The 26,533-nt window shown below is 37.5% G+C and overlaps 3 protein-coding genes across 4 annotated transcripts in view; all 3 read right to left on the bottom strand.

Annotated features, from left to right (window-relative positions):
• The window catches only part of ttc28 (tetratricopeptide repeat domain 28), a 185,274-nt gene extending 183,873 nt beyond the window's left edge, over positions 1-1,401 (bottom strand). For both annotated transcript variants that reach the window (XM_060895213.1, XM_060895212.1), the window contains exon 1: positions 814-1,401. In XM_060895213.1, the coding sequence (XP_060751196.1) occupies positions 814-843 (30 nt within the window). In that variant the 5' untranslated portion in view covers positions 844-1,401. The remainder of the gene's footprint in view (positions 1-813) is intronic.
• On the bottom strand, positions 1,402-6,188 carry pla2g3 (phospholipase A2 group III). Its single transcript, XM_060895217.1, has 7 exons — positions 5,472-6,188; positions 5,245-5,377; positions 4,965-5,099; positions 3,401-4,794; positions 3,189-3,318; positions 2,979-3,092; positions 1,402-1,766 (listed from the first exon to the last, which is right to left on the bottom strand). The coding sequence occupies exons 1-7, from the start codon at positions 6,034-6,036 to the stop codon at positions 1,532-1,534; spliced, it is 2,706 nt and encodes a 901-aa protein (XP_060751200.1). The 5' UTR covers positions 6,037-6,188; the 3' UTR covers positions 1,402-1,531.
• Positions 6,189-8,511: 2,323 nt separating this feature from the next.
• The window catches only part of rph3aa (rabphilin 3A homolog (mouse), a), a 28,832-nt gene continuing 10,810 nt past the window's right edge, over positions 8,512-26,533 (bottom strand). Inside the window, exons 2-16 of the mRNA XM_060895616.1 lie at positions 23,871-24,007; positions 22,940-23,069; positions 21,275-21,358; positions 18,269-18,443; positions 17,756-17,920; positions 17,495-17,608; positions 17,287-17,366; positions 15,455-15,529; positions 14,451-14,560; positions 13,006-13,132; positions 12,841-12,897; positions 12,111-12,262; positions 11,725-11,806; positions 11,425-11,521; positions 8,512-9,909 (exon numbers count right to left, since the gene is read on the bottom strand). Coding sequence (XP_060751599.1) covers positions 9,776-9,909; positions 11,425-11,521; positions 11,725-11,806; positions 12,111-12,262; positions 12,841-12,897; positions 13,006-13,132; positions 14,451-14,560; positions 15,455-15,529; positions 17,287-17,366; positions 17,495-17,608; positions 17,756-17,920; positions 18,269-18,443; positions 21,275-21,358; positions 22,940-23,069; positions 23,871-23,977 — 1,689 coding nt within the window. The 5' untranslated portion in view covers positions 23,978-24,007 and the 3' untranslated portion in view covers positions 8,512-9,775. The remainder of the gene's footprint in view (positions 9,910-11,424; positions 11,522-11,724; positions 11,807-12,110; positions 12,263-12,840; positions 12,898-13,005; positions 13,133-14,450; positions 14,561-15,454; positions 15,530-17,286; positions 17,367-17,494; positions 17,609-17,755; positions 17,921-18,268; positions 18,444-21,274; positions 21,359-22,939; positions 23,070-23,870; positions 24,008-26,533) is intronic.

Raw genomic sequence — 26,533 nt, forward strand, 5'->3', positions numbered from 1 at the left:
TCTGTCTTGGCATAATTATTACTGACATTATTAGTTACTGCTGTTCTTACAACAATATTGAAAATTATGGTAAAATTTAGAAGTTAAGTAAAAAAAAAAAAATTTTTTTTTATTTATTTATTTAAGGGGGGGGTGTCGTCATGGGAACCAGTATTGTTGCCATGGGAACCAAATAGATGTCCCCTACACAGATATTACTATCCTTGAGGGGACCTATAGTGCTCATCAATCACAAACACACACACACACACACACACAAACACACACAGTGTAAGGACGAGGGATGTTTGTTTGTTTGTTTGTTTGTGACACAGGGCCTTTACTGATATTCATTCATAGCAAAGTCAGTAAAAATACAAAGTTAAGATTAAATAAGCATCACATTTCAGTCCTGAAATGATAAAGTTATGTGTTATTATTTGGTTACAAAAAGACGATTCCATTCAAACCTTTGTTTGTTTGTTTGTTTGGTTTGTTTGTTTGTTTGTTTGTTTTGCAGCTGTCCACCATTGTAGCGGTTGTAACGTTAAGCACCAGACTAACAACTAAAACCTAATACGAGCCACAGGAACCAATTTACTGAAGTAAACAGTCGTCGCTAAGCTAAACGGTAGCTATTTCAGGTTAAGTGTTCAGCTGTAGCCCTGAAGCCTTGTCATATATGACTGAGGTAAACTGTCGCCATCCTTTATTACCGTTATATCCGTTATAACCGTTATATCCGTTATAACCGTTAGCTGTGGAGACGCGATGGAGCGGCTTAAAGTCACAAGACACGAATAAAGACACTGATATTTCACACCGTAATTTTACCTTTTCTCGTCTTGTTCCTTGTTTCTCCATCCTGTCCCGCTTTAGTTTCCCCTCAACAACAGCAATGTGAAACTTTCAGCCCATGATAGGTTTCTCTCCGAGCCGAAGGGGGGAAAAAAGGGCCGTTAAGATCCAGTCGAGTGAATAATAATAAGAATAATAATAAAAGCCCAAACTTCAATTCGGAGCGCACGAGCGATTTCAGGGGGAAAAAAAACAGGGCACGCGCGGAGTTTTTGCAGAAAGCGTCAGCAACTCCGAGTGAAAAAGTTATTCCTGGGGAAAGTGCGCCATGTTGTCAAATCCGCTTTTCTTGCGGATTTTCCCCTCCTGGTAGAGGCGGTTCAGAATGGCATGGTTTCGGCGGCGGTGAAGGGCGCAATTAACTATTCGTGACATCAGGCGGGAGTTGAGTTACCGTGTAGCGCGTGCACGCTCCTCCATCACAGCACGTTAGACCTGTTGCTTACAAACGCAAACCTGCACACACAGGTTTATTGCTCTAGTCATCGTCACACCTATGACTTTTTTTCTTTCTTTCTTTTGTGCATGAGCCAAAATCGTGCAAGAATCAAAAATCACACATAGACTAAACAAATGTGGGTTTATGTACAATATATACAATAATAAACGTTTGCATAATATATGAACATGAATATTCACATTATTATTGCAGAATGTCCAGTTAAAGCAAGCTGTGCATGACTGCATTCTGCATTCATTTGCTGTGCAGTTCATGCGCTTTTTTTCTTTTAAACGTTTTCGGTCTATGGAGCTTGGAGTGCATCCTTAGACACTTTTTGTGCAGTCTGATTGGAGAGTTTTTCCTCTTGGCCCGCTTGTTGTTGAATCGCGTTGCTATGCGCTTCGGAGCCGCTAGATGTCGCCAAACAGCCGCGCGTTTGTTCCAGCGTTCGATGAATGGCGCGTCATTAGAAAAGGAGGTGGAGCAACTGTTAAAGAAAGAGGGCCGAGATTTAAAATGGCACCCTGGTCATTCTTCATGGTTATTAACTCTTTGTAATTAGCACAGTGTTTTAGAGAATGGGATTTGTATTTTCAGGTGACTTGATGTCTCTTAATGCCCAGCCAAAACTTAATGAACCATCTATTTGCTTATCATTATGTAAAAAATACAATTCTAGATCCTTTAGGTTTGTAGATCGTCTAAGCTCTGTACATAAATGTAAAAAAAAAAGGCTCACCGTTAAGCAAATCACTCAATGTACAAGTAATTGTACCATAAGAATCTAGTTTAGAGTCTCACACTGTACATAACATGCAAGGAATTAAACATGACAGCACACGTCATGTCATAAACATGATGTGCTGTTAACGGAAAATAATCAGCTACAGGATGGTGTGAGGTTTAACAACCCAAACATTTTCCTAAAGTATTTTCATATTACAGCCTGCCCTGACTTGTTTTATTCGACTTATATTGTGGGAATTTTTCAGAAATTACAAATATACGTCATTAATGAAAGACACGTCATGCTTTTAACAGCATGTAGGTACATTTAATGCTGTGGAACGTCTCCAAGACGTCATTTCCTGTTATTGCTTATGTAATAGCAGTTATAAAATGATTTCCTCACCAGCCACTCTTAAAAGTCTTGAAGACTTTCTGATGGTGATAAACTTACAAAACAATGACACCCAAGGCACTTTGATAGATAAATGATAAATATATGTCTCCTTAGAGAATGTGTTACCATACCAACAATTGTTTTTTTGTTGTTTAAAAAATATATTTTTTTAAATCCACCTATTGGATTAAGAGACTATACTTCCCTGTTACTATAGAAACAATAACATATTATAGCCAGCGCTACTGACAGAGCTGATGCTACAGAAATTAATCAACACCTTTAGGCTATTTGGATTCAAAATTCCACAGCACTGTAGTATAACAAGAAACATTATCTTTTCACAAGACAGAATGTTGTATTGTAATTATCCTGTGCCCACTAATGTACATTAGTGATGCAATGTCAGATTGTATGAGTAAACTAGATATTTAACTATACTTTCAGCCTTGACTGCATAATAGTGCACTATTTAAGAAAAAACATGGCATGGTTTCTTCCATAGCTGTTGAATCATTTTACATACTCAAAAAAACCCAAAAGGTTTAAATGCTTAGCTTAATTTACTGAACTAACCTTTCATTCCCAGTGCAGTTCTGAGGCAGAATGAAACAGGATTGGGACACAAAGTCCAGCAGCCAGATATGAACCATGTCAGCTTCATCCTCTCCAGCCAGCTCTCTGGCAAGTCTATTGCACAAACAGCAAGCTTCGGTTTTTCTGCCCAAGTCAGCTGCTTTTCAATTCTTGGGATTAGAGTGCTGTATATGTGTATATGCAGTATACCTGGCTGTACAGTTGCAGTGGTACATGGTGATGTGTTCAGTATTGCGCACGCCAAATTTCTCCTGCAATGCAGGTATCTGATAATGACAGGAGTCCAAGTCTTTATAACTCTCACAGGTGTCCAGTTTACCTATAAAACAGAAAGTTGGGAGTTAACACATATTATGCTAATAAACACAGGAGACAACTTATTTAAAAGACACTTCTTTTACCTTTTTGACTTGTGTGCGTCCCAGGATGTAGGTGAATCTTTGGTGAACCTGCTGTTTGTGGTTTTGTTGAAGCTGTTATTTCTGTTTTTGGTATTTCTCTTGTTTGGGTCTTTAGTGAGTCTGTTGCCTCTGTTTTTGGCAAATCTGTTATTTGTGTCTCACCAAAGTCTGTTGTTTCTGGGCTTGTTGAGTTTGTTTCTGCCTTTGTTGACTCTGTCATTGCTGGGTTTGTTGAGTCTGTTGCTTTGGTTTTTGTTAAGTCTGTTATCACTGGGTTTGTTGAGTCTGTTGCTTTGGTTTTTGTTAAGTCTGTTATCACTGGGTTTGTTGAGTCTGTTGCTTTGGTTTTTGTTAAGTCTGTTATTGCTGGGCTTGTTGAGTCTGTTGCTTCTGTTTTTGTTGAGTCTGTTATCACTGGGTTTGTTGAGTCTGTTGCTTCTGTTTTTGTTAAGTCTCTTATTGCTGGGTTTGTTGAGTCTGTTGCTTCTGTTTTTGTTAAGTCTGTTATCGCTGTGTTTGTTGAGTCTGTTGCTACTGTTTTTCTTAAGTCTGTTATTGCTGGGTTTGTTGAGTCTGTTGCTTCTGTTTTTGTTAAGTCTGTTATCGCTGGGTTTGTTGAGTCTGTTGCTTCTGTTTTTGTTAAGTCTGTTATCGCTGGGTTTGTTGAGTCTGTTGCTTCTGTTTTTGTTAAGTCTGTTATTGCTGGGTTTGTTGAGTCTGTTGCTACTGTTTTTGTTAAGTCTGTTATTGCTGGGTTTGTTGAGTCTGTTGCTTCTGTTTTTGTTAAGTCTGTTATCACTGGGTTTGTTGAGTCTGTTGCTTCTGTTTTTGCTAAGTCTGTTATTGCTGGGTTTGTTGAGTCTGTTGCTTCTGTTTTTGTTAAGTCTGTTATCACTGGGTTTGTTGAGTCTGTTGCTTCTGTTTTTGCTAAGTCTGTTATTGCTGGGTTTGTTGAGTCTGTTGCTTCTGTTTGTGATGAGTCTGTTGTCTCTGAGTTTGTTGAGTCTCTTGTTCTATCTGTTGTTTTTGTCACTGGTGAGTTTGTTATTACTGATTTTAAGGAGACTGTTGTTTGTCTGTGTTCTGAATCTGTTTTTTCTGTTTTGGATGAGTCTGTTATATGTGTCGTTAGTGTTTTTTCATGAAGTTTAGGCTGCTGAGATCTATTAACTGTAACATATTGTGGTACTGTCATTGATGAATGCTTTTTACTGGCATCTTCAGTGACGATGTCAGATGACATTACCCAGTCATTAGTAACTGTTAGCTCTCCAAATGACACTGCGTGATGGATGCTTAGATCCAGTTTATCATCTTCCAATACCGGTAATGTGGAATTGTAATCAGTTGCATCTCTCAATAGAGCATAGGTAGTCATGTGACTGTGTTTACACCTGTTACAAAAGATTAAAAGAGTAGTATTGTAGAGTAATACTAACCTTTATTGAAAAGTAAGTGGATTTTGTACATTTTGCATGCCTCACACATTTACTGTACTTCTATTATATGCCAATGAAGAGAAGCTGAAAATGTGTAGATTCATTAGATAAAGAGGATAGCTTACATGCCCCACCAGGTCCTTTCTGCACACTCCAATCTCTGCGAAAATTCAAAGCAACGCATCTTGAGGACATTGAAGTAGCCATAACCTACCATGCCAGACATCCTATCATTGGCATTATGAAGGCAGCGGCGAAATCTGAAACAAAAATCACAGTGACAGATTGCATTAAGGTAACATAATAGTCTTCTCAGTGGGATACAGAAAATTACAACACCTTACTAGTTGCTACAGTGGCATGTCATTACAAAGAAGTTGTATGCTGTAATATAATAAGACTTACTTGCTATCACAGTCACAGTGTGATAAAGTGAAGAAGTGACTGTTGAAAACGCCATAACCAAACTGAAAGGACGCAATGGTTTGCTCACAATGGTCATGCTCCCTACAGCACTTATCAGTATCCTCAAATAAACCTAGGATACAAGAGGACAGGTGTAATAATAAGAAAGCTGTCGATGACCATCAAACAAAGTTGACTCAGTATCACAATCAATCCATTTAGCTAACCTAAGTCTGAAAAATCAGATGCTTTGTTTCCAGAGCCACACCACAGAGTGCCTGGAATCATCCATGCCCGCTTTGAACGCTTCAGCTTTTGGAAAGTTTCTCCATTGTTCTGGTAAATAGTTTTGCTGTCCTTATATTCATTGTCTCTTTTCCTGCGCACCGGCAGTCTCAGTTCCGGTAAATGTCCCACATCTACACAGGGGCCATCAGGTTCAATCAACCTACTGATGTTAAAGCGTCCATCTGGAATGTCTGAGAAAAGCCTGCTTCTGTCTTTCCAGCACTTTGATGAAAAGCTTTTAATAACAGCATGGTTGTTGCTTGTAATGCACTCTATCAGGCTGTTTTCCTTGTTCCAGATACTGTCAAATAAGACAAAAGATCTCTCTTTGCCTACTGTAGTCTGGTGAAGGAACATATAATGTGTCTGTCCATTGGAAATAGAATTAGTCCAGAGGCAAAAATAGCTGTTTCTTCCAGATGTCCAAAAATGACCAGCAGCAGAAAAAGTAAAAAAAAATGAAACAAGGGATAATATAAGCAGAGAAAGGCAGAAGCCATTCATTTTAGATTTAAATTCAGAACATAAAATTATAGAAGTTTTACATAAGTCTATGAAAAATTACATGAAAATTATCTATAAGGAAATGCTGTTATTTTAAATAGTTGCAAGTTAGAAAGTTGCAGAACTAAGCTGCTGAATGTCTGAATGAACACATCCACTCTAGCTATGAGACCTTGGGGTTTATATCTCAGTCAGAAAGCATAACTTTCCGCATGAAGTGGCCTCACATCAGCGTCAGAGGGCGTGTCAACAAACATGGATTTTGGTTAACAGATTTCTTTTTTTATGTTGGACCAGTTGTTGGTACACACATGCTTGTTATTGTCCTTGTTAGTCTCTCTCTCTCACACACACACACACACACACACACACACGCATGAGGCATCAACCATTTTATAATGGTTTATCAGCAAAACTTTCATCTTTTATCATTAACAATAATGTTATCTTCCTGGATGACGACTTTTAACAACACGACAAGACAGAATTCAAATTCCAGAGAAAATAACTGCACATATCCTGCAGCTGTTAAGAATGTTAAGTCAACGCATAACATTATATTACATAGCATAATATTAATATTCTCATCATGTTTTCATAATTATTCACTATGTAAAAAAAAAAAAAAAAAAAAAAGGGGGTTAGTAAATTACAAAATTACTCATAAAATGAATCATAAAATTTAAAACTATGATGTAATGCAATTCTGAAGATGGACTATAAAGATAAGATGAAAGAAGCTTGGCACACTTATGGGAAGGCTGCAAAGTTTACAAAGCAAAGCAAAGTTCACGTTGGTTCTTCTTGCGTGTCTGGTTGCAGTGACTGATCGAGCCCTCACCTGATTTCACACCAACTTTTCTGTCCAATCACCACTCGAGCCACGTTAATGATTAGCCATGCATCCTTGCAAACAGTGCTTCGGCGAATCGAATCAGAATGACTGTGACACATGAGTCTATAAAAAGGGTTACATCTAGCTATGTCTACATCTACGAAAGATCTTTCATTGTGTCTTACGTACAACTTTCTTTTGAAAGATTCGATCGCTTAGATATTTACTATCCCTTAAATATCTAAGGGGAATATTATCTCAGTGTATATGATTGTATGATGAAGTACACTCAGAAAATGGGGTCAAGAGTTCTTTAATGAGTTTTTTTGTATAGATAGACAGATAGATAGACAGATAGACAGATAGATAGACAGATCGACAGATAGATAGACAGATCGATAGATAGATAGATAGATAGATAGATAGATAGATAGATAGATAGATAGATAGATAGATAGATAGATAGATACATTTTTAGTGATTCATAAAAACCATGACCTTTTTCTCTTGTAGAATACAGTGTATACATAAGCAAATCTCATTTCCTCATAATTGGATGTACAATTTTCTCCTTTTAACACCTATTATGTTAAAAGCATAACCTCGCCCCCCAACTGCTCCATGCAGTGTTTTAAAAAGTGCAGCGTCTGGATAACTTCATATCTGATACCCCCTGCCAAGCTACACAATGTGCTAATACCACATCCTGCTTTGTCAACAATGCTTTATGCCACTCCGGTTGATCATAATGACATGTCAAGGTCCTGTAGCACTTTATAACAAATCAAATATCCTGAGCTGGGTTACAGACAATAGCCCCCAGATCACAATAGCATGTTCTTTTATCTTTTTACGTAATATAGACATGCTGTGTGGTTGTGCATGCTGCGTTCATTGTTTACAATAAGGTCAGATTTTACCAATATTTTCCTGGTACATTTATCCGACTCACTGGCAGAACTTTCCATCTATCAAAAAACCGTATATATATAGATATTAGTTTTCTTTATTGTTTAATAGATATGATTGCATATTATATTATATTATATTATATTATATTATATTATATTATATTATATTATATTATAAGGTTTAGGTAATTTATTCATGTGCCCACTTGGTTTTATTTGTATGCACGCACTGGATTTTTGTGTGAACATACAAGTAAAAAAAAAAAATAGTAATAATAATAAATCATCCTACTGACAATGGGCATCGGAGGATAAGTCCTCCTCTTTCTCCACAATGGAAAATAAGATTATGTCACACACTGTCAAACTCGTCACTTGACCTTTGTGCCAGATCTTCTGAGACGGCTGAAGGTGAAGACAGAATCACGGCAGTGCAAACACAACACTGACACCTTGGGAATTGAGAGAGGTGTGGTCCCTGCCAGGATCCAACAGATCATCACTCCTTATGAGGCTGTTTATTAGTAATGACTTTATTGGCTACATTAGGATCATACACTGAAAATCCACTGAATATATTAAACAAATATATTAAATAATCTTTTCATATCTGTCGCAATATAACAAGGGCAAACATGTTTAAGAAAGTGTCCATGCACAAATAACATTTTTCTTTGAATAAGCAAGCATTTAGTATATATATATATATATATATATATATATATATATATATATATATATACTGCCCACTTTATTAGGAACACCTGTACATTCATGCAGTAAGCTGATCAGTCAATCATGGGGCAGCAGCACGATGCATAAACTCATGCAGATACAGATCAAGAGCTTCAGTTAATGTTCACATCAAAGATCAGAATGGGGAAAATTGGGATCTCTGGGAGTTCAGAGTTCAGAACACCTTGTCAGATTCAGTAACTCAAATAATCACTGTCAACATTGAACCTTTGAGTTAGTTTGGGTGATCCTGTGCCCATATTACCCTTATGTTCTTGCCTGATTCTTGTTCTTGCCTGACAACAGCGGAACCTGATGTGGCTCATCCAGATCAAGGTTGCATTTTGAGATGCTTTTCTGCTTACCACGGTTGGATAGAGTGCTTATTGGAGTTACTAAAGTTTTCCTGTCATTCTCTACTCAGTTCCTCTCACAGTAATCAGTTGAATGATTTTTGTTTTGTTTCTTATGCCAATTCTAGAGACTGTTGTGTGTGAAAATCCCAGGAGCTCAGCAGTGAAATACTTAAACCAGTCATCTGGTACCAACAACCATATTACAGTTAACATCACAAAGAACACATTTTTCCCCATTCTGATGTTTGTTGTAAACTCTAACTGAAGCTCTTGGTCTCTGTCTGCATTATTGAATGTATTTTGCAGTTGCTAAATGATTGGCTGATTATTACAGAGGTGTACCTAATAAAGTGGACAGTGAGTGTCAACAGTTATTACACAGTTTCTTTGTCGTTTTTCTACGGTGTAAAATACAACTTTGGATCTGAAAAATAGATGGAAATATCAATATACAACCACCTGTATACAAGATGCAGCTTGATGTGTTATACCACTTCCTGTGTGGAGAATTTTATAATCAATCTTATTAGAGCGGTCATTTTGTCACAATTAATGTCAAAATGATTTAGGGGAAGATGCTCATACTGGAAAATACCGCAATTACATCACATTTAAAGTCACGTTTACGTTCTCGGTACCTAATGTAACACGTTTTTTTCTCATCATACTGTGCAATAGTGGATTCGATTCAATACGGTTAGACGGTTAAAGATGATCTAAACCACTAATTACATAATAGCTCATTGTAAGAGCACGAAGCACGACGTGCACTATCGTACATGAAGTCAGGCTAATTAGCACAGTAGGAGCAGTTTTAAGAGAGGGATGAAAATGAATAGTGGAAGACAGGATCGTACAGAGTCACAAAGTAAGAGCTATTAGGATATGAAGAACAGCGCATTTTAGTCATCAGCCTCGATGTTGTTTTGATTGTACAGCACATGCCAGCGTTCGATCTTCTTGTCTTTGTTCTTCAGGCACTCGTACCAATGCTTCAAGCATTCTCCTTTGGCTGTGATACCAAGCTGGCAGCCTCCTGTGTTTCATACAACATATATTTTTTTATCTATTTCATCTGCTTGCATTGGGGTCATATGGACAGAATTCCATGTTCAATTGAAAAGCAATCGGCAAACACACGTTGCAACACTTTTCAATAGTGACATCTGAATTGTGTCTGCGATGTCCTTTACACGATGCCTGTTCTCTTACGGAAAAAAAAAAACGTGTGGATGTGCGTTCAAAGAATGTGAGAGAATTAAATGCATTTATCTCTTATGCAACTCGCAGTTCACTGTGAGGTTCACTTTAAACACGCCAGCACAAAACACCAAGCCTGCTGTCAGACACAAGTCTTTGTTGTATTTAGAATAATAAATAAGGAAGGTTCAACCGTTTTAATCTAAAACTGTTTTAAGAATTTGCCTTACGATGACTATTTTTACTAATAAAATATTCATATACGTTTTATACGTTTACGGTCTGTTAACGATAATGAACGTAAAAAATGCAGCTTATGGTTATGAAGACTTTAGTGTGCTAGACAACGTTATAAAGCTTTTAATAAACTTTCCCACAGAAATCTTTTGTGTATTTTGTCTTGCCCTGAATAAATTGTACTTTATGTGGAAATTATGATGTGTAACACAAGGCGGAACTACTGCCAAAGATGACATTATATATTCAAATTTATGGCAGATGATAATTTATAGAACTTAGCTGTTGAGGGATCGCTCAGAAGGATCAGGAGTAGTAGCTTGGCAGTGTTGGGACTTGAACTAATGACCTTCCAAGCAGTAATCCAATACCTTAAACACTGAACTGTCAGTTGCCTTCTGACAAATTTGCAATGTGTTGAGACGTTCCGTTGGCGCCGCTGACTCGTCAACGTATTAAGAGCTAAAGATAAACATTTTTAAATCTTTTGCACTGGAAAGTGAACTGGGAAACAGGTAGCTAGTTTAATTAAACATTCCCAAGAAATACATTTTCTTCTTCTGTCTGCAAACATGCCTAACAAACATAAAGACATCCAGGAGAAGGCTTGTGATTATATTATATGATATGATATAATTATCTTATAGCTGTGGCATGTTACAGACTAGAAATCTAGAGTCTGATGAGAGTCTGACGAGATCACAACATCTCTTCTGACACAGATTCGGTATTTCATTCTTTAAAAGCAAATCCACACATTCAGTAAAGAAGAAAAAAATACAAGGAACGATACACAGTTTTTCGTTTTAACCACGCTGTCCGCATGTAATGTGAAGGGTGCGCGTTGCCCGTCACATTCCTCTAACCTAATGATTGCATTTTTAATGTGACATGAATTTCTTTCCATATTCATCAAGGTCATGGCCTTCATTATCATGACTTTGGCCTGTGGAATATTGCATGCATATTCCAATACATGACAGCGGTTTGAGTGTACAACATTAAAATAGAGTATTCTAATACTAATATTACTACTACAACCAATTGTATTATTATTGTTATTATTATTATTATTATTATTATTATTATTATTATTATTACAATATCACTATACCTATGAAATCATTGGCCTTTCCAATGTCATAATCCCAGACAGAGATGTCCAAAGTCTTCTTTGCTAGTTCACTGTGTTTGATCTCATAGCTGAATTCCTGCAATAAGAGAAAAAAGAAACCCTGTCAAGCGTGTGTGAAACGTGTGAGTGGCAAAATCCATTTCATGCGACGTGAACTGAATAAAGCACCTTCTTTGTCTTAAACTGACAGAGCTCATAAATGTTCTTTTAAGGTGTCATGTCAATGTTGCTTATTAATAAAACAGAAGGATATTAGCGAGACAGACGGCGAGAGCAAACCTCATTAAATTCAGGGTTGAGGGTCTTCTTCTTGATCTGCGTTTTATTCTTTGCTTTCTTCCCCATGTCAGGTTTCAGGCAGCTACAAAGCAGCATGAAGACAATAAACATGACAATGTGCAGTTCACTTATGAGCTACACTGGAGCCTAATTAGCTTTAAGAAAAAATAATCTATCAAATAAGCTCTAACGTGCTTAACAATGAATGTCATTTAGCATGACCTCATTTGCATAAGGACTGATGATGTCAAGGCTTTATATCACTTTGGAGGATTGAGGATTTTGCCCAATTGCATTATGTATGTAAATGTATACGTGATCAGACAGGAGACTGATATTGATGTTTTAAATGCTGTTTACGGTATAATAGCTTTTTTAATACCTACATCTTGACATAAGGGTCAGAGTACCCGTTGGCGTCCATGGGAGCCAGATGAGCACAGCGGTTGATACCCACAATGAGTTGACTCCGCTGGCTGTTGTAGGAGAGAGACACCAGAATGCGTCCTCTCTCCTCTGCATCGTCACCTTCGTTTACCTACGAGCGCAATCCAGTAGTTACAACATTAAAGGAACCAGTCAATGTTTCCTCTAAAGCCTGTCACATAAACACTATACCGATGTTTTATTATTTATACTCTAATATTTCTAGGTATAAGCCAAAAATTACAAAAGAGAATATTCTGAATTAAAAAGCCTTTAATGAGTTCAAAAGCATACTCATAGGCCAAAATGAAGAGTTTACTATATTACTGTAGGTTTCAAGGATTTTACTTTATCACCACAATGAATAATAACGCTTAAAAAATAGCGGTTCAGCCTCAAATTGGAGTCTGAACTCTGACCCCAACTTACAAAAAGAGAAAAAAAAAATAATAATTAAAAAAAGCACCTTTAACAGGAACGTAAAAACCATTGTGAGCTATTTCCACTGGAACAAATATAAACAGAACATCTGGCCATATTGTGTTTGAAATATCACTTACTTAGAGCTGAGTAATCAGAGCTGATAATCAGAATAAAAGCGCTCTTGCTCATGTGATATTGTTTAAATAACTCTATTTTTTTTCTATTTCTATTAAGCTTTCCTTTTCTATTCTTGTATGATTTAGTTACCTCTTCCTCATACAATGCCATACCACGTACTGCACCTCCAGCAGCTGTTCGCTTCACCTACATGGGAGGTGGGAGGACCAAAAGCACATCCGAGTGAAATCCAAGAGCATGTATGACAAGAATATCTGTAATATAATAAGATCAGTATCTTGTGATATGGCTTACCGGAATAACTCTCTCCAAACACACACTGAAGTTCTTCTTCTGGTTCGGCTTGAGCTTCTTCAGCACCACGCGGGTTTCTCCGATGAACTCGTTATGTCCAAATTTGTCTTCATCGCTCACAGAGAGTCTGACAATGAACAATGAGCAACGAATAATGCGGATGCAGACCCTTAGCAATCGAACAAATGCCATGCCTTTAATTAAGTGATGAAATCTCTGAATAATACAAATGAATATAAGCAATGAACAGAATCACAATCAGATCATTTTTTTTTAACTGAAACAGCTCGGCTAACAAGTATTCCACTGTCAGTCGATCCAGTATTTACAGCTCGCTATAAAGAATCTGATATCTCTAAAGATCAGCTCTGTTCCCGTTTCCAACTTCAAAACGATGGTAACTCATGCACAGATTATATCCAGCTAACTAAACATTGCGCTGTTATGATCAACTGAGCCATGGAATACCAATGGCGAGAGAAAAATTTGAGAAAAAATTATCACTGGCAACTTCCTGGAGCAGCTCAACCTCAAATCTGAGGGTCGTTAGGGGACGTGGTAGCTTAGTGGTTAATGTGTTAGACTACTGATTGTGATGGAAGGTTGTGAGTTCTAATCCCAGGGCCACCAATCTGCCACTCCTGGGCCCTTGAGCGAGGCCCTTAACCCTCAGTTACTTAGCTTACATTTACATTTCCAGCATTTGGCAGACACCCTTATCCAGAGCGACATACATTATCTCATTTTTATACAACTGAGCAATTGAGGGTTAAGAGCCTTGCTCAGGGGCCCAAGAGTGGCAGATTGGTGGACCTGGGATTGAACTCACAACCTTCCGATTAGTAGCACAACACCTTAAACAATAGGCTACCACTGTATAAAGCTGTATAAAGGAGATAAAGGTGGCGCTTCTGCCAAACGCCATGAATGTAAATATAAATCTGATCAGTTGCCTATTCTATTTCCTACGACTGAGAAATTATTTCTGTATTGATTTCTAAGAAATAAATGCTTGAAAGCAATCAATAATCCCATGTTCCTATATCAGCTATATTATAATCTTATGTATTCTCACTCATGTAAATTCTTGTTGCATTTATAGACAATATTACGTACTAGCTTCACGATCGTGTTTAACTGTATTTGGATTAGCGAATGATATACAAGTCGCCCATCTTAACTCGGTGGTATTAAGCTGTACATAATGTAGCACTTCTTTAAAGACTGACCTATTTGTCGTGTAATGAGAACAAACCATTTCAAGTCCTTGACATATTTCTGGATTAAACAAGTAACCCAGTCTTTTATGTCTGCTCACGGCCTTTGCTATTTGATGAAGCAACATTAATGATTATATTATACTGCTCTCTTTCTTTGACAATTAACCTTGACTTTTACATTTGGTATAGAACAAAGCTCTAAATATAACACAATTATCACATTACCTGAGGGTTTTTTTCTGCATGTCCTCATTGGTGATGCCGTGATAGACCAGCGTCTCGTTCCAAGATGGATTTAAGGTGTTGCGCAGAGTCTTTGTGCGTAGTTTGTTAGACTAGAAAAAAAAAGATTAAAAGAAACACTTGTAGTGTTTACATTTATATAAAAAAGTCAACATAATAGTCAGGATATTTAGAATTTTTTTTTTTATACAGCTTCATGAATATGTAGTTCAGAATGTGCCCTAGTTACTAGATACACAATGCAATGGAAACCAGAGAATGTTCTGGATGCAGCCATTATAAATACAGAAAGCAGATACTCTATACTACACTCCAAACTACACACACAGGAACTGTCTAAATAAACATCTAGGTCCCATTAGTAACATTAATAGAAGATTCTCAGCTTCACACCAACAAACAGAGTACACAGACAAGCCAACTAGATATTCATTCATTCATTCATCTTCTACCACTTATCCGAACTACCTCGGGTCACGGGGAGCCTGTGCCTATCTCAGGCGTCATCGGGCATCAAGGCAGGATACACTCTGGACGGAGTGCCAACCCATCACAGGGCACACACACACACACACACTCATTCACTCACACAATCACACACTACGGACAATTTTCCAGAGATGCCAATCAACCTACCATGCATGTCTTTGGACCGGGGGAGGAAACCGGAGTACCCGGAGGAAACCCCCAAGGCACGGGGAGAACATGCAAACTCCACACACACAAGGCGGAGGCGGGAATCGAACCCCGACCCTGGAGGTGTGAGGCGAACGTGCTAACCACTAAGCCACCGTGCCCCCCCAACTAGATATTGTTCAATATAAATTTAGCAACATATGATACAAATGGGGAACAAAATTTCTTCCTTTTATAACTTTAATGTATTTAAAATTAAAAATATAAAATATAAAATACTTTTATAACTTTAATGTATTTCCTGATGGCACTTACTAATGCAGCACCGTCAGATTTGTCCAAATGTTTACCTTGCTAGCACCAGGAAGCAAATGCAGTTTGACATATGGATCAGCGAGGCCATTGGAGTCCATTGACTTGAGGCCCTTAACCAAAGAGACAATGATAAACAATTTCAAAAACTGTGTGTGTGTGTGTGTGTGTGTGTGTGTGTGTGTGTTCCAAGTCTGAGATCACTATTACATTACAATCGTCTGTACTTTGCATTTTTTTCTAATTTCATATAAACATTTTCATTAGAAATTCTATTCCTGACAGTAACATAAATGAAAAGTTGAATCTATGAAATATTTACAAGAATTTCAGAGTTTGCACGAGTTTGTGTAAAACCTTATGATCCATTTTAGATCAAAGCCATCAGAGTGTCGTCTGAACACATGCTTCAGGGAAAGAAATTAGATGGCAGGAAATATTGACCTTTTGCACAAAGCAGTTAACACGGTCAATATCACACCTGCTGATATTTAAACTGGAACCTGGAAATAGTGCAGAATCTTGAATATTAAATTGTGAAAGATATTAAACGTTTACATGATTTATTATAAATATTTAAGAATTCTACAGTATATATATATATATATATATATATATATATATATATATATATATATATATATATATATATATATATATACACACTGAGCACTTTATTATTAGGAACATCTGCACTTTTATGCAATTATCTAATCAGCCAATTGTGTGGCAGCAGTGCAATGAAGAAAATCATGCAGATATGAACCAGCATCTTTGGGTAATGTTCATCGTTCATCAAAAGAAAGGAAAATGCAATCTTAGTGATTTTATCTATGGCAAGATTATTGGTTTGAGCATCTCTGTAACCGCTAATCCTCCTGGGATTTTTACACACAACAGTCTCTAGAATTTAGTCAGAAAGCATTAATGGTCGGAAACACGTGTTGATCAGAGACAGAGAGGTCAGGGGAGAACAGCCAGGCTGGTCTGAGCTGACAAAAAAAGGCTACAGTAACTCAACCTTTCTGTACAATTGAGCAGAAAAGCATCTCAGAATGCACAACACGTCGAACCTTGAGCCAGGTGGGCTACAACAACAGAAGACCATGTCAGGTTCCACTTCTTTTAGCCAAGAGCAGAAAGATGGGGCTGCAGTGAGCACAGACTCATCAAAACTGGACAGATGAAGATTGGAAAACGTAGCCTGGTCTGAAGAATCTCGATTTCTGCTGAGGCACACAGATGGTAGGGTTAGAATTTGACACCAACAGCATGAACCTACGGACCCAACCTGTCTTGTCTCAACAGTCCAGGCTGGTCAGCACTTGAATGCCAAAGCTTATTTGTGTATTGTTGCTGACCACGTGGATACCTTTATGGCCACAATCTACTCATCTTCTTCTTTCTACTTCCAGGAGGATAATGCACCAAATCCAAAAAGCAAAAGTCATGAATACGATAATGAGTTCAGTGATCTTCAGATCTGAATCCAGTAGAACATATTTGGCCTTTTGTCCCAAAGAGGCTGAGGCTGTTTTGAGACCAAATGGAGGCCCGACCCAGTAATAGTATAGCGTTCCTAATTATGTGCTCAGTGAGTGTATGTGTGTATATATATATATATATATATATATATATATATATATATATATATATATATATATATATATATACACACACATGTATATATATATATATATGTGTGTGTGTGTGTGTATATATATATATATATATATATATATATATATATATATATATATATATATACAGTATATATATATGTACAGTATATGTCTCGTACGGAAATGGACTTTAGAAAAGCTTCTTACTTAATGCAATTTTAGCCTGCTCACAGATAGAAATATGATACCTTGCCTCTGATGATATTGCAGTGCAGAGTGTTGTTTTCCTCCTCATAGAGCAGACTGAACTCCAACATCCCCAGTGTGGCTGAGAGAGGGCAAAAAATAGCAGCAAGAGGAAATTGAACCTGAAAACAAATTCCAAACTACAAACTAAAGCTACTGGCCTGAATGACTATAGATGCTAATCATGAGCAGAGTGTGTTACAGTCTTACTGGCATCGTCAGAGTCGTAGTCCTCCAAGTCCTCGGTAGTGGCAGGAGTGTGGGTGCTGTTTGCAACTGGAGGCTGCATAGTAGGTGCTGTCCTACGCTCCATCTGATGGACTCCTTTTTCATGGAAAGTTACAGAAAACAGCAAATTCTTTGTTAAATTCAGCTCTGTCTCCATAAAGTGTAAATAAGAGAAGGAATTATAGGAATCAAAGCTCCTCTCAGAATGTTACCTGCTCTTACTTTACTTTTTTTTTTTTTTACCTTTCTGCATTACGGAGCTCATACAAGATGGCTGCAAAGGACTGGCACTCTTGACAGATTCTTCTTTTTTCCATGTTGTCAGATTAGGCTGTCTCTCTGTGCCCGATTGAGTTTGACTGATCTGAGCGCTGACAGGCAGTGCTTCCTGCTCAGGGAGCTTCATTTCTACCGAGTTGCAATCAGGAAAGAGGTATTAAAATGTTCAGGTTCTTATATACTTTTATACGTTTAAGACTCGAATCTTGTGCAATTTACTGACAACCAGAATCTGTAACTTTCTGACAATAAGCTGGGCGCTGTCTAAATTTGGGGAGAAATGTAATAATAGCATAAATGTACTTACTTTGTTTTTGTTACTATGCAGAACATACATTCAGACAACTGTGTAATGTATTCAAAGTACCTTGGTAAACATTAGGAAACATCACTTCCTGCAGGAGAGAAGTTTTTAAAACTCAAGAAAACTAAAAAAAAAAAAAAAAAAAAAAGATTAAGAGAGATTAAGAGGCTAACCTCCATTCTGTATGTTGACATGTGAATGAGCAGTTGTGCTCATTTGGGATAGTGGCACAGATGGTGCAGGTGTATCATCAGTGCTGAACTGTCTCGGCTTCGAAACGGGTAATGGTGCAGGCAAGACCTGTTGTGGCAACCCCTTAAAGAACCAGGCACCAGACTGCTTCAACATCTTGAATAAGAGTAAAAAGTATATATGTCAGTCCTCAAACTTGCAACAATGGAGTGAAATGGACTAATCTCTGGACAAGAGAGAAAATGTATAATCTGCTAAATCTCTGACATCATATATTTAATAAAAAAAATGCAGCTGAATTTCCCTGAAAAAGATATCAAATAAATAATACCAGTAACTCAAGAATAAGGCATAGACATTCCATCTTCGAAATGCCATATGTCTCCTGTGCGGAGGAAAAAAACTTGAATAGTGAATAGTGCCACGTGTTTTCATTTCATTTTGGAATCAGATAACATTTTCCAAGAAATGTTTAGAATTACATAAATGAGGTTACATGAAGATGTCAGAAAGAGATACCAGACTTAATACTGCTCCTCAGTTGAGTAGAGGGGGTTAACTCTAGTACTCTCAGTGACGAACCACACAGTACTGAATTCCAAAGAAAATATAGCTGTGAAATATTACTAAGGTTGAGCACATCCCTGCTGAGAGAACAGTGGCCCTGACTACCCAGGTGGCCTAGATCAGTGTTGGTAATGGCCGAACCTTTAATAATACGTCTGGACACCTGTGTCATACGCTTGGAGTTAAATAGCCTGGAGTGAAAATGCCTGGAGTCAAAATCAGGGCGGAGAATATCAAGTGCCTCAGCCTTTTATACTCGCAATGCACCACTCTGAGTAGTGTAAATATGTACCTTATAGCAGCCCCATAATGCACTGCATCGTTTGCTTGATCTATGCGTTCCTTTAGTGAGAAAGACAGAAAGCTATCACGAAAGAGCTTCGTTCAGACATCTCCTCAAATACAATTTCTCAGTATCTCTGTATTCTTATATATCTTATCTTATATGAAGTCTGAGCTCTATAGTCACATTTCATCATTTTTGTTCATGACCTCATTCTAAATGTTTCAGAAAATTGAAATGTGTGTGTTTTTTTTGTTTTGTTATTTCATCATTTCATTTAATTTCATCTTAATGTACATCTAATTAGAAAAGCCCGAAATCTTTATCACTTTAATTCACGAATCACATATTTATATTTGAAACTTAATCCTGACAACAATGAATCTTTTTTCCCCTCAAGTGAGTCTGTCTTTAATATATCACTGATTCAGAGGCATATTAATATCTGAGAGTGAGCCTTTTAATTAATTCTTTATATGATTCTGTATCACTGATATATGATTTTTGACCATAATTTGAATTACTAAAGAATCCAGGATTTTTGTTTTATTTGCAAATTAGGGTACGCCAAAAATAAAATACTGGAGCGTCCTGCTCGGTAACAGCAGTGACTCATCAAAAGGTACGAATCATCTCATTATAGTGAAAGACCCTCCTAAAGTCAGAGGTGTTGAACCTGTCAAGCTGAAAAAGACAACGCTCTCTGTTTCGGTGTGTTAAACAAACAAACCAGTGACATCCCTTCAAAAATTTCAGTGACACTCTAATTGAAGGGAACCTACATAAGGATGAATGCAGGCGAACTTGAATAAATATTCAGTAACAAACTGATAATGTGTTGGAAACTTATGATCTATAATCCTCCATACACATATTAAAAAATGTACATCATTTGTTATTATTTACTCTTTCTGGTGAGTCTGGAGGTGTGCATCAGGATTCTGTGCAACAGAAACAACTAAATTTGTTTGACAAAATCGCAAACAGTTTAAATAAAATGAGACCAATTCAGCGAATGCAGCTTTAAATGAGAACAGTGCTAAAACATTTTCTGCCCTGTATGTCATAGATGATAGGGCTTAGAAAAAAAAGAATAAAATAAATTGAAATGAATAATATAAATAATTAAGTAAATAAAATATTACAATTAAATAATAATAATAATAATAATAATAATATAACCTACTAGTTTAGACCAAACTCATCTTAGTTTTAAATACAGGTTAATTGTTTCATTTGTTTCATTTGTCTTTATTCAGAGCACATACTCTGAAAATGTAATAGTGTTATAAATGCAAATTAGTTGACTGATTTATGCACTTAAAACTATGCATTTGTAATGACATGATGCTTCGCAGTTTTGTACACAAAGACTCTCCAGTTGAAAAGAATTTGTTCCTATTAGAAAAAAAATACAACAAAATACATCTAATAAAACATCCTAACATGCTAAAAACTTCCAGAATAATAACTTCAAAGATACATCAACCCATAATAATAACTTACTCTTCTTCTCCCTTTCAACACAAAGTGTTATATTTCATTAAAAAAAAACAAATTCCAACTTTTTACATAAGCCTCACACAAATCTTCCATTATTGCTTTCATACTCTGCTTCTGCTCGAAGCCGCTTCTCTCCAGACTCACTTTCTGCTGTTGTGAATAAAATAAATCTACTCTCCCCAAACCGCTTCACGTTCAAGTCTTACCCTTTCTTCGGTGAATACTGAAGACCTGCTGCTGGAATCAGAAACCCTGTCTTGTGCGCACACAAGAAGAAATAAAGATTTAAAATCCCACTCTCTGGTGTCAGAAGAGGACAGCTTCCCTTTTGTTTCTGGTTCTGCTAGTTTTCTTATTCATGTTGTTTCAGAGTTGTTTTTTTTTACCTTGCCACCTTCACACCTCTTACTTGCTCATTAGGAGTTTAGAGCTACATTCAATTTGCTTTAAAGTGCCTTTGTGACAATGTTCTTCTGTTAAAAGCCTTACAGATATAACAGTTTTATTTAACATATATATATATATATATATATATATATATATATATATATATATATATATACTGTATATAGATACACTGTAAGAAGTGTTCAAATCTAGGACACATTGTGCACAAGGACTTATGGACACTGACCTCTTTGTGTTCACTGCATATCTTGCACAGCCATACAGGGCAGGAGCGACTGTTACTGCGTATGCCACACTTGGTACATATGTGCTGTAGTGGGTGAGAACACACACACACACACACACATACACACTGGCCTCAGGAGACTGTTCAGGTGCAAACACACTCACATAGGCTACATAGCATCAGCTTTCAGAACATTTCCACATCATGTGACATCACTACGATGGGCTTTAGCACCGATTTCACACACTTTTAAACGGGACATATACAGCAGCTGCACCTGTGTCATAGAACTGAAGCTTTGTTAAGTAGCACATTATTTTAAAGTAAAGCAAGTGCCTAATATTTAATAGACAGATAGTAAATACTCTGCACTATTGGATGTGGCAGTGTGTAATAAACTACTCAGCTTGCATAATAGAACGTGTGCCACAAAGCAATAATTTCAGAGCTTAGCAAGTAATAATGTAGCATTTACAAGTAATACTTGGTGTACGATGAATATGCAAGAGTGTAAAAAGGATGAGGAGAGTTGTTTCAGTACGAAAGACATACGAATACGTCCAGTATGGAAGACGTTCAATTGTAGATATGTATAGGCAACAAAGGTGTCATGAAATTGAATTGACAGAAAGAAAAGCGCATATTTGTTGATTTTCATGTCATAACTACTGTATTAAATTATTAAACCTGCCTTGATCTTTTCCATATTATACAGTGTTACACCCTGAAAATTAAATAGAATATTATTGTTAATAATATTGTTTTCCCCAGTGTACGGGGGAAAACAATATTCTAAGTATATAAAATACATATTTATTAATAATAAATACATATTTATTAATGTAATTTATTTTATATATACACACATATATATATATATATATATATATATATATATATATATATATATATATATATATATATATATATATATATATATATATTCATTCATTCATTCATCTTCTACCGCTTATCCGAACTACCTCGGGTCACGGGGAGCCTCAGGCGTCATCGGGCATCAAGGCAGGATACACCCTGGACGGAGTGCCAACCCATCGCAGGGCACACACACACTCTCATTCACTCACGCAATCACACACTATGGACAATTTTCCAGAGATGCCAATCAACCTACCATGCATGTCTTTGGACCGGGGGAGAAAACCGGAGTACCCAGAGGAAACCCCCGAGGCACGGGGAGAACATGCAAACTCCACACACGCAAGGCGGAGGCGGGAATCGAACCCCCAATCCTGGAGGTGTGAGGCGAACGTGCTAACCACTAAGCCACCGTGCCCCCCATATTGTACACAAATATTGTTTATTTTTTATTATGATTATTTCCTGATATTTCCCACCTGCACATGCAAGTATTACTTGTATTACCAATACTACATATTTACTTATTTAATGAATACGTTTTTTCTCCTGTGATATTATATCATTATTTCAGTCAGCACTTGTAATTACTACATATTAACCTTTTAATAATGAGTAGCTACCATACATTTTTTAAATATTAATGTTAAAAAAAATCTAATCCTATTTGGAATTTTGTCAAAGAAATTGTGTATTATTATTTATTTATTTATTATTATCATTCAGGTCACATAGATGGTAGCGGTAGCTGTTCTGTAAAGATCCTGAGGCTGCTCCGCTGTATACCTTCTTACACTCATCACACATGACCATGCTGACGCCCATCACACCGAATTGCTGGCCACAGAGCAGGCACTGCGAGTGTCCGTCGCCGCACGCCGTCCTCTTTATAGTGTCCAGCCGATTGACCAAGCGCCTGCAGGAGACAACAGCAGTGAGCTCATTACACACTCCTTCAACTACTTCTTTAAGCCATTAAACGCTCTCGACTTAAATTCTGCTGATCGAAGGAATCAAAAAGTCGCTTTGCAAATGAAGTGGTGAGGCCAGGAGGCTGAGTGGAATGCATCAGCAAATCAAACAGAGACGAAGGGCTAAGCAGAAAGATTGATACAAAGCCGTAGTTTAACATTCACTATTAATGACTTGCAGAGCAGTTCGGCTTTTTCTGACTCACGCAGCGGTTGTAATGGAGCCAAACTGCAGTAGCATTTCAGAAATGCTGAGACACTCTTGCTTGTGATGAATCACTCTAAATCACTTAAAAGAATAGGTTTTAATGAGTCCACTTCTTTCCCTAACTTCTTTCTTTCTTTTCGTTTGGATCAAGTAAAAACCGGGTTACTTTTACTTACTTTATCCCCAATGGAATAAACAGTCTTTTAGCATTATCTTACAGAGCTGAGATCAGAGCACAGACTCAGCAATGATCCAGCACTTTTGGATTAACTGAGGTTCACATTCGCTCAAAGGGAGTTAAATTAGAAGCGTGCACATCCTGGGATTGATCGTTTCATCCCACCTTGAAGAATCCTGGCCAATCCTGTTCGTTCTCACAGGACGTTTTACCAATCAAAGATATCAGCAAGCACCACATATGTTCTCATGTTAATGAACGTGCTTTTTGGTGGAATGCGGCAGACTCATCCTACCAGTCGCCAGTACAAACAAGATGCTTTATTTAGGAAGAAAAAAAATAGTGTCAGACTCTACACACCCAATCCGCTCCTGCTCCATGGTCTCGATTAGCTCGGCTCGGGCCAGCACGCTGTTGATGATTTCCTTCTCCTCATCTGTCAGCTCCTCGGCACCAGTGAACTCCATCTGCTCGGTGTATAAAGCTGTCAGCCTGTCCTACGGCCACAAAGAGAGAGCTGAAGGATCACACATGCACACTCGCATGTATTCACCCTCAATACGGCAGCACAAGCATTCACTTGGAGCCAAAAGTCTTGAGAATGGAATGTTATTGGCTAGCTGTAGCTATATTTTAACTGTATACAGACAAAACAATTAATACATTTTGCAAATAGAAGCAAGTACATAATACATTAGGAGTTGTCTTAAGTAGACATCTTCACGTATGATCCAGAGTGCTACGGCATATTTCTGCTTTACTCTACAATACAGATTGAATGTCAAACAAGCAAATAGGTCCACTAAAACAGATTATTGGCTCATAAACCAGCTGAAGGTTCTGGACTTGGTTGTTTTTATAGCCATGACATATTGCTGCAGCATGTGCAAGCCGTAGTCGTATTAACGTGTTCCTGTGTGCGGGAATTAGAAACCTAATAACTCTAAGTCAAGTAAATTTATATCGTCAACAAGCATAAGCATCTGCGGCAGAAACAAAGTGTTGCTTTTTTCTAGGATTCTGTTTTAATACGGAGTAAGAATTAAAGAAAATTATTAAAAAAAAAAAAAAAAAAAAAACATGGATCCTGGCTAGAAGGTAACCCTGTTGTGTTGAAAGTCTCAAGAGTTATTGATCACTGAATGTTACCATAGAAACAAAGTCATTTCTCTGATCAGGTATTGCTCAGTTCAGCACTTAAAGCATCGTAAAAAAGTGAACCTCATCTACAGTGTGAGAGTGAATGTTCAATTTGATGCTCCTGCTACCATTTAATAAATAGCGATGTTTATGGAAAATTCAGCCCAGTTTAGTTCTGTTGGGTGTTTAGGAGGTCAGCAGGTTGACCACCTCGGGTCATTCTGCCAGATGGCAGGACACTCAGGAGTCCATTAGATGATTTGGAAAGCTCTTCACAGCTAACGATGAAATCATGGAGTTAAATCCTGTCAAACCAGCAAGTGCTCAGAGTGTTAGGATGTCGCACCACTGAGTAATGACACACTGTTCTCGATTTTTTAAGTGAAGAAACATTAGCATATTTGTCAATCCTGATTTTAACCCGCTGTGAAAAGCAGGTCACTTTCTTCAAAGAAGTATCTGGAGAACGCTTGTAAAAACATTTTTAAGTACTTCCATTCATTCCTACAGCTTAATTAAAGGTGTTTATGAATAAGAAAAAATGTGCCATGTGCCAGTCGCATAACGTGCAAGCTCTGGTAAGGTCTGGGAAAGTCTGACCGTTTTGACCAACTGCACAATTTCTGTTCTCTATAAAACCATGATATAAACGCAATCAAATGCTTTCAGATGCATGACAGCAAACACAACTATGAACCAGTTAAACATGCACTGTGTCTGTGTACAGTGTGCAACTGTAGCATGGGAATTTGGGAATTTGTTGGGTATTTCTTATGAACAGGAATCCTCAAACAAACCAGTAAATTGCTTCAAATACTCAAAGGACAAATAAAAAATTCTAATCCACAATACTAGTGGCTTTGCAAGTTCACTCATGGTTTCAAGGCTTTACTGTAGGAAAGAGAGAATAGAAGAGAGAAAGACTCATAACTGCTCAAAACCAGACTCCCCCTTGAGTCTTCTACTTACAGTAAATAAGATCCAGTATGTTTAACCTAAGAGCTGCAAAGAGTCGACGCTCCACCCTGAAGCACATTAAATATATAAAATATAATATTTTTGATGTGCTTAGTGATTCTGCTCCTTATTTCTTGCTTGCTGCTGGATTTTCATTATTCTCATGAGAAGTTATCGCTCCAGTTAGGTCCTGACTGTTGGGTCCTAAAAACTACCTCAATGTTTTCCAGCAAGCCGCTGACGCAAAGCAATGTATCAACCGTTCATCCAAGAGCTCTTTAGATCACGTTCCGGTATATCCATTATAGCGCAACCACACCCACCTCTACTCTGTGTGGAGGAGGAACAGCTGCTTTGTCGTGGTCTGTAGCAGAAGCATGTCCCACACACACTGCCGGGATTTATTTTTTGACTCGGTACCTCACACTGCTGACTTTTTTTTTTTTTTTTTAAGTTTATACTTCCCACACACACTGTTGGCTTTTCTTAGTATGTGGGATGCTAGCCTGGTGGATAAGGTGTTGGATCACCAATCAGAAGGTTGTGAGTTTGAATCCCATGTCCACCAAGCTGCATCTGCTGGGCCCTTGAGCAAGGCCCTCAACCTGAAATTACTCAGTTGTATAAGAATAACATAAAATAGAAGTCACTCTGGATAAGTGCGTCTGCCAAATGGCGTAAACATATGTCAAAAACTTATTAACAAGATGTTTGATCTGTCCGTTGAAACTGAAAAGGTCTTGACCACCATTTTTTTGCCACTGGGTTTTTTAAGTACAGTAAGCAAACAGATATTTCTTTATCACAAGCATATTAAGCTTCAAATAGAGTATTGAAGAGGCTGGTAAAGAAAACAAACGAGAAGGTCCAACAACCAGACTGCAATGCAGCTATACTATCCAGTTGTGCTGAACTACAGCAGAGAA

This window comes from Tachysurus vachellii, chromosome 20 (assembly GCF_030014155.1).
Source record: "Tachysurus vachellii isolate PV-2020 chromosome 20, HZAU_Pvac_v1, whole genome shotgun sequence".
Taxonomy (NCBI): domain Eukaryota; kingdom Metazoa; phylum Chordata; class Actinopteri; order Siluriformes; family Bagridae; genus Tachysurus; species Tachysurus vachellii.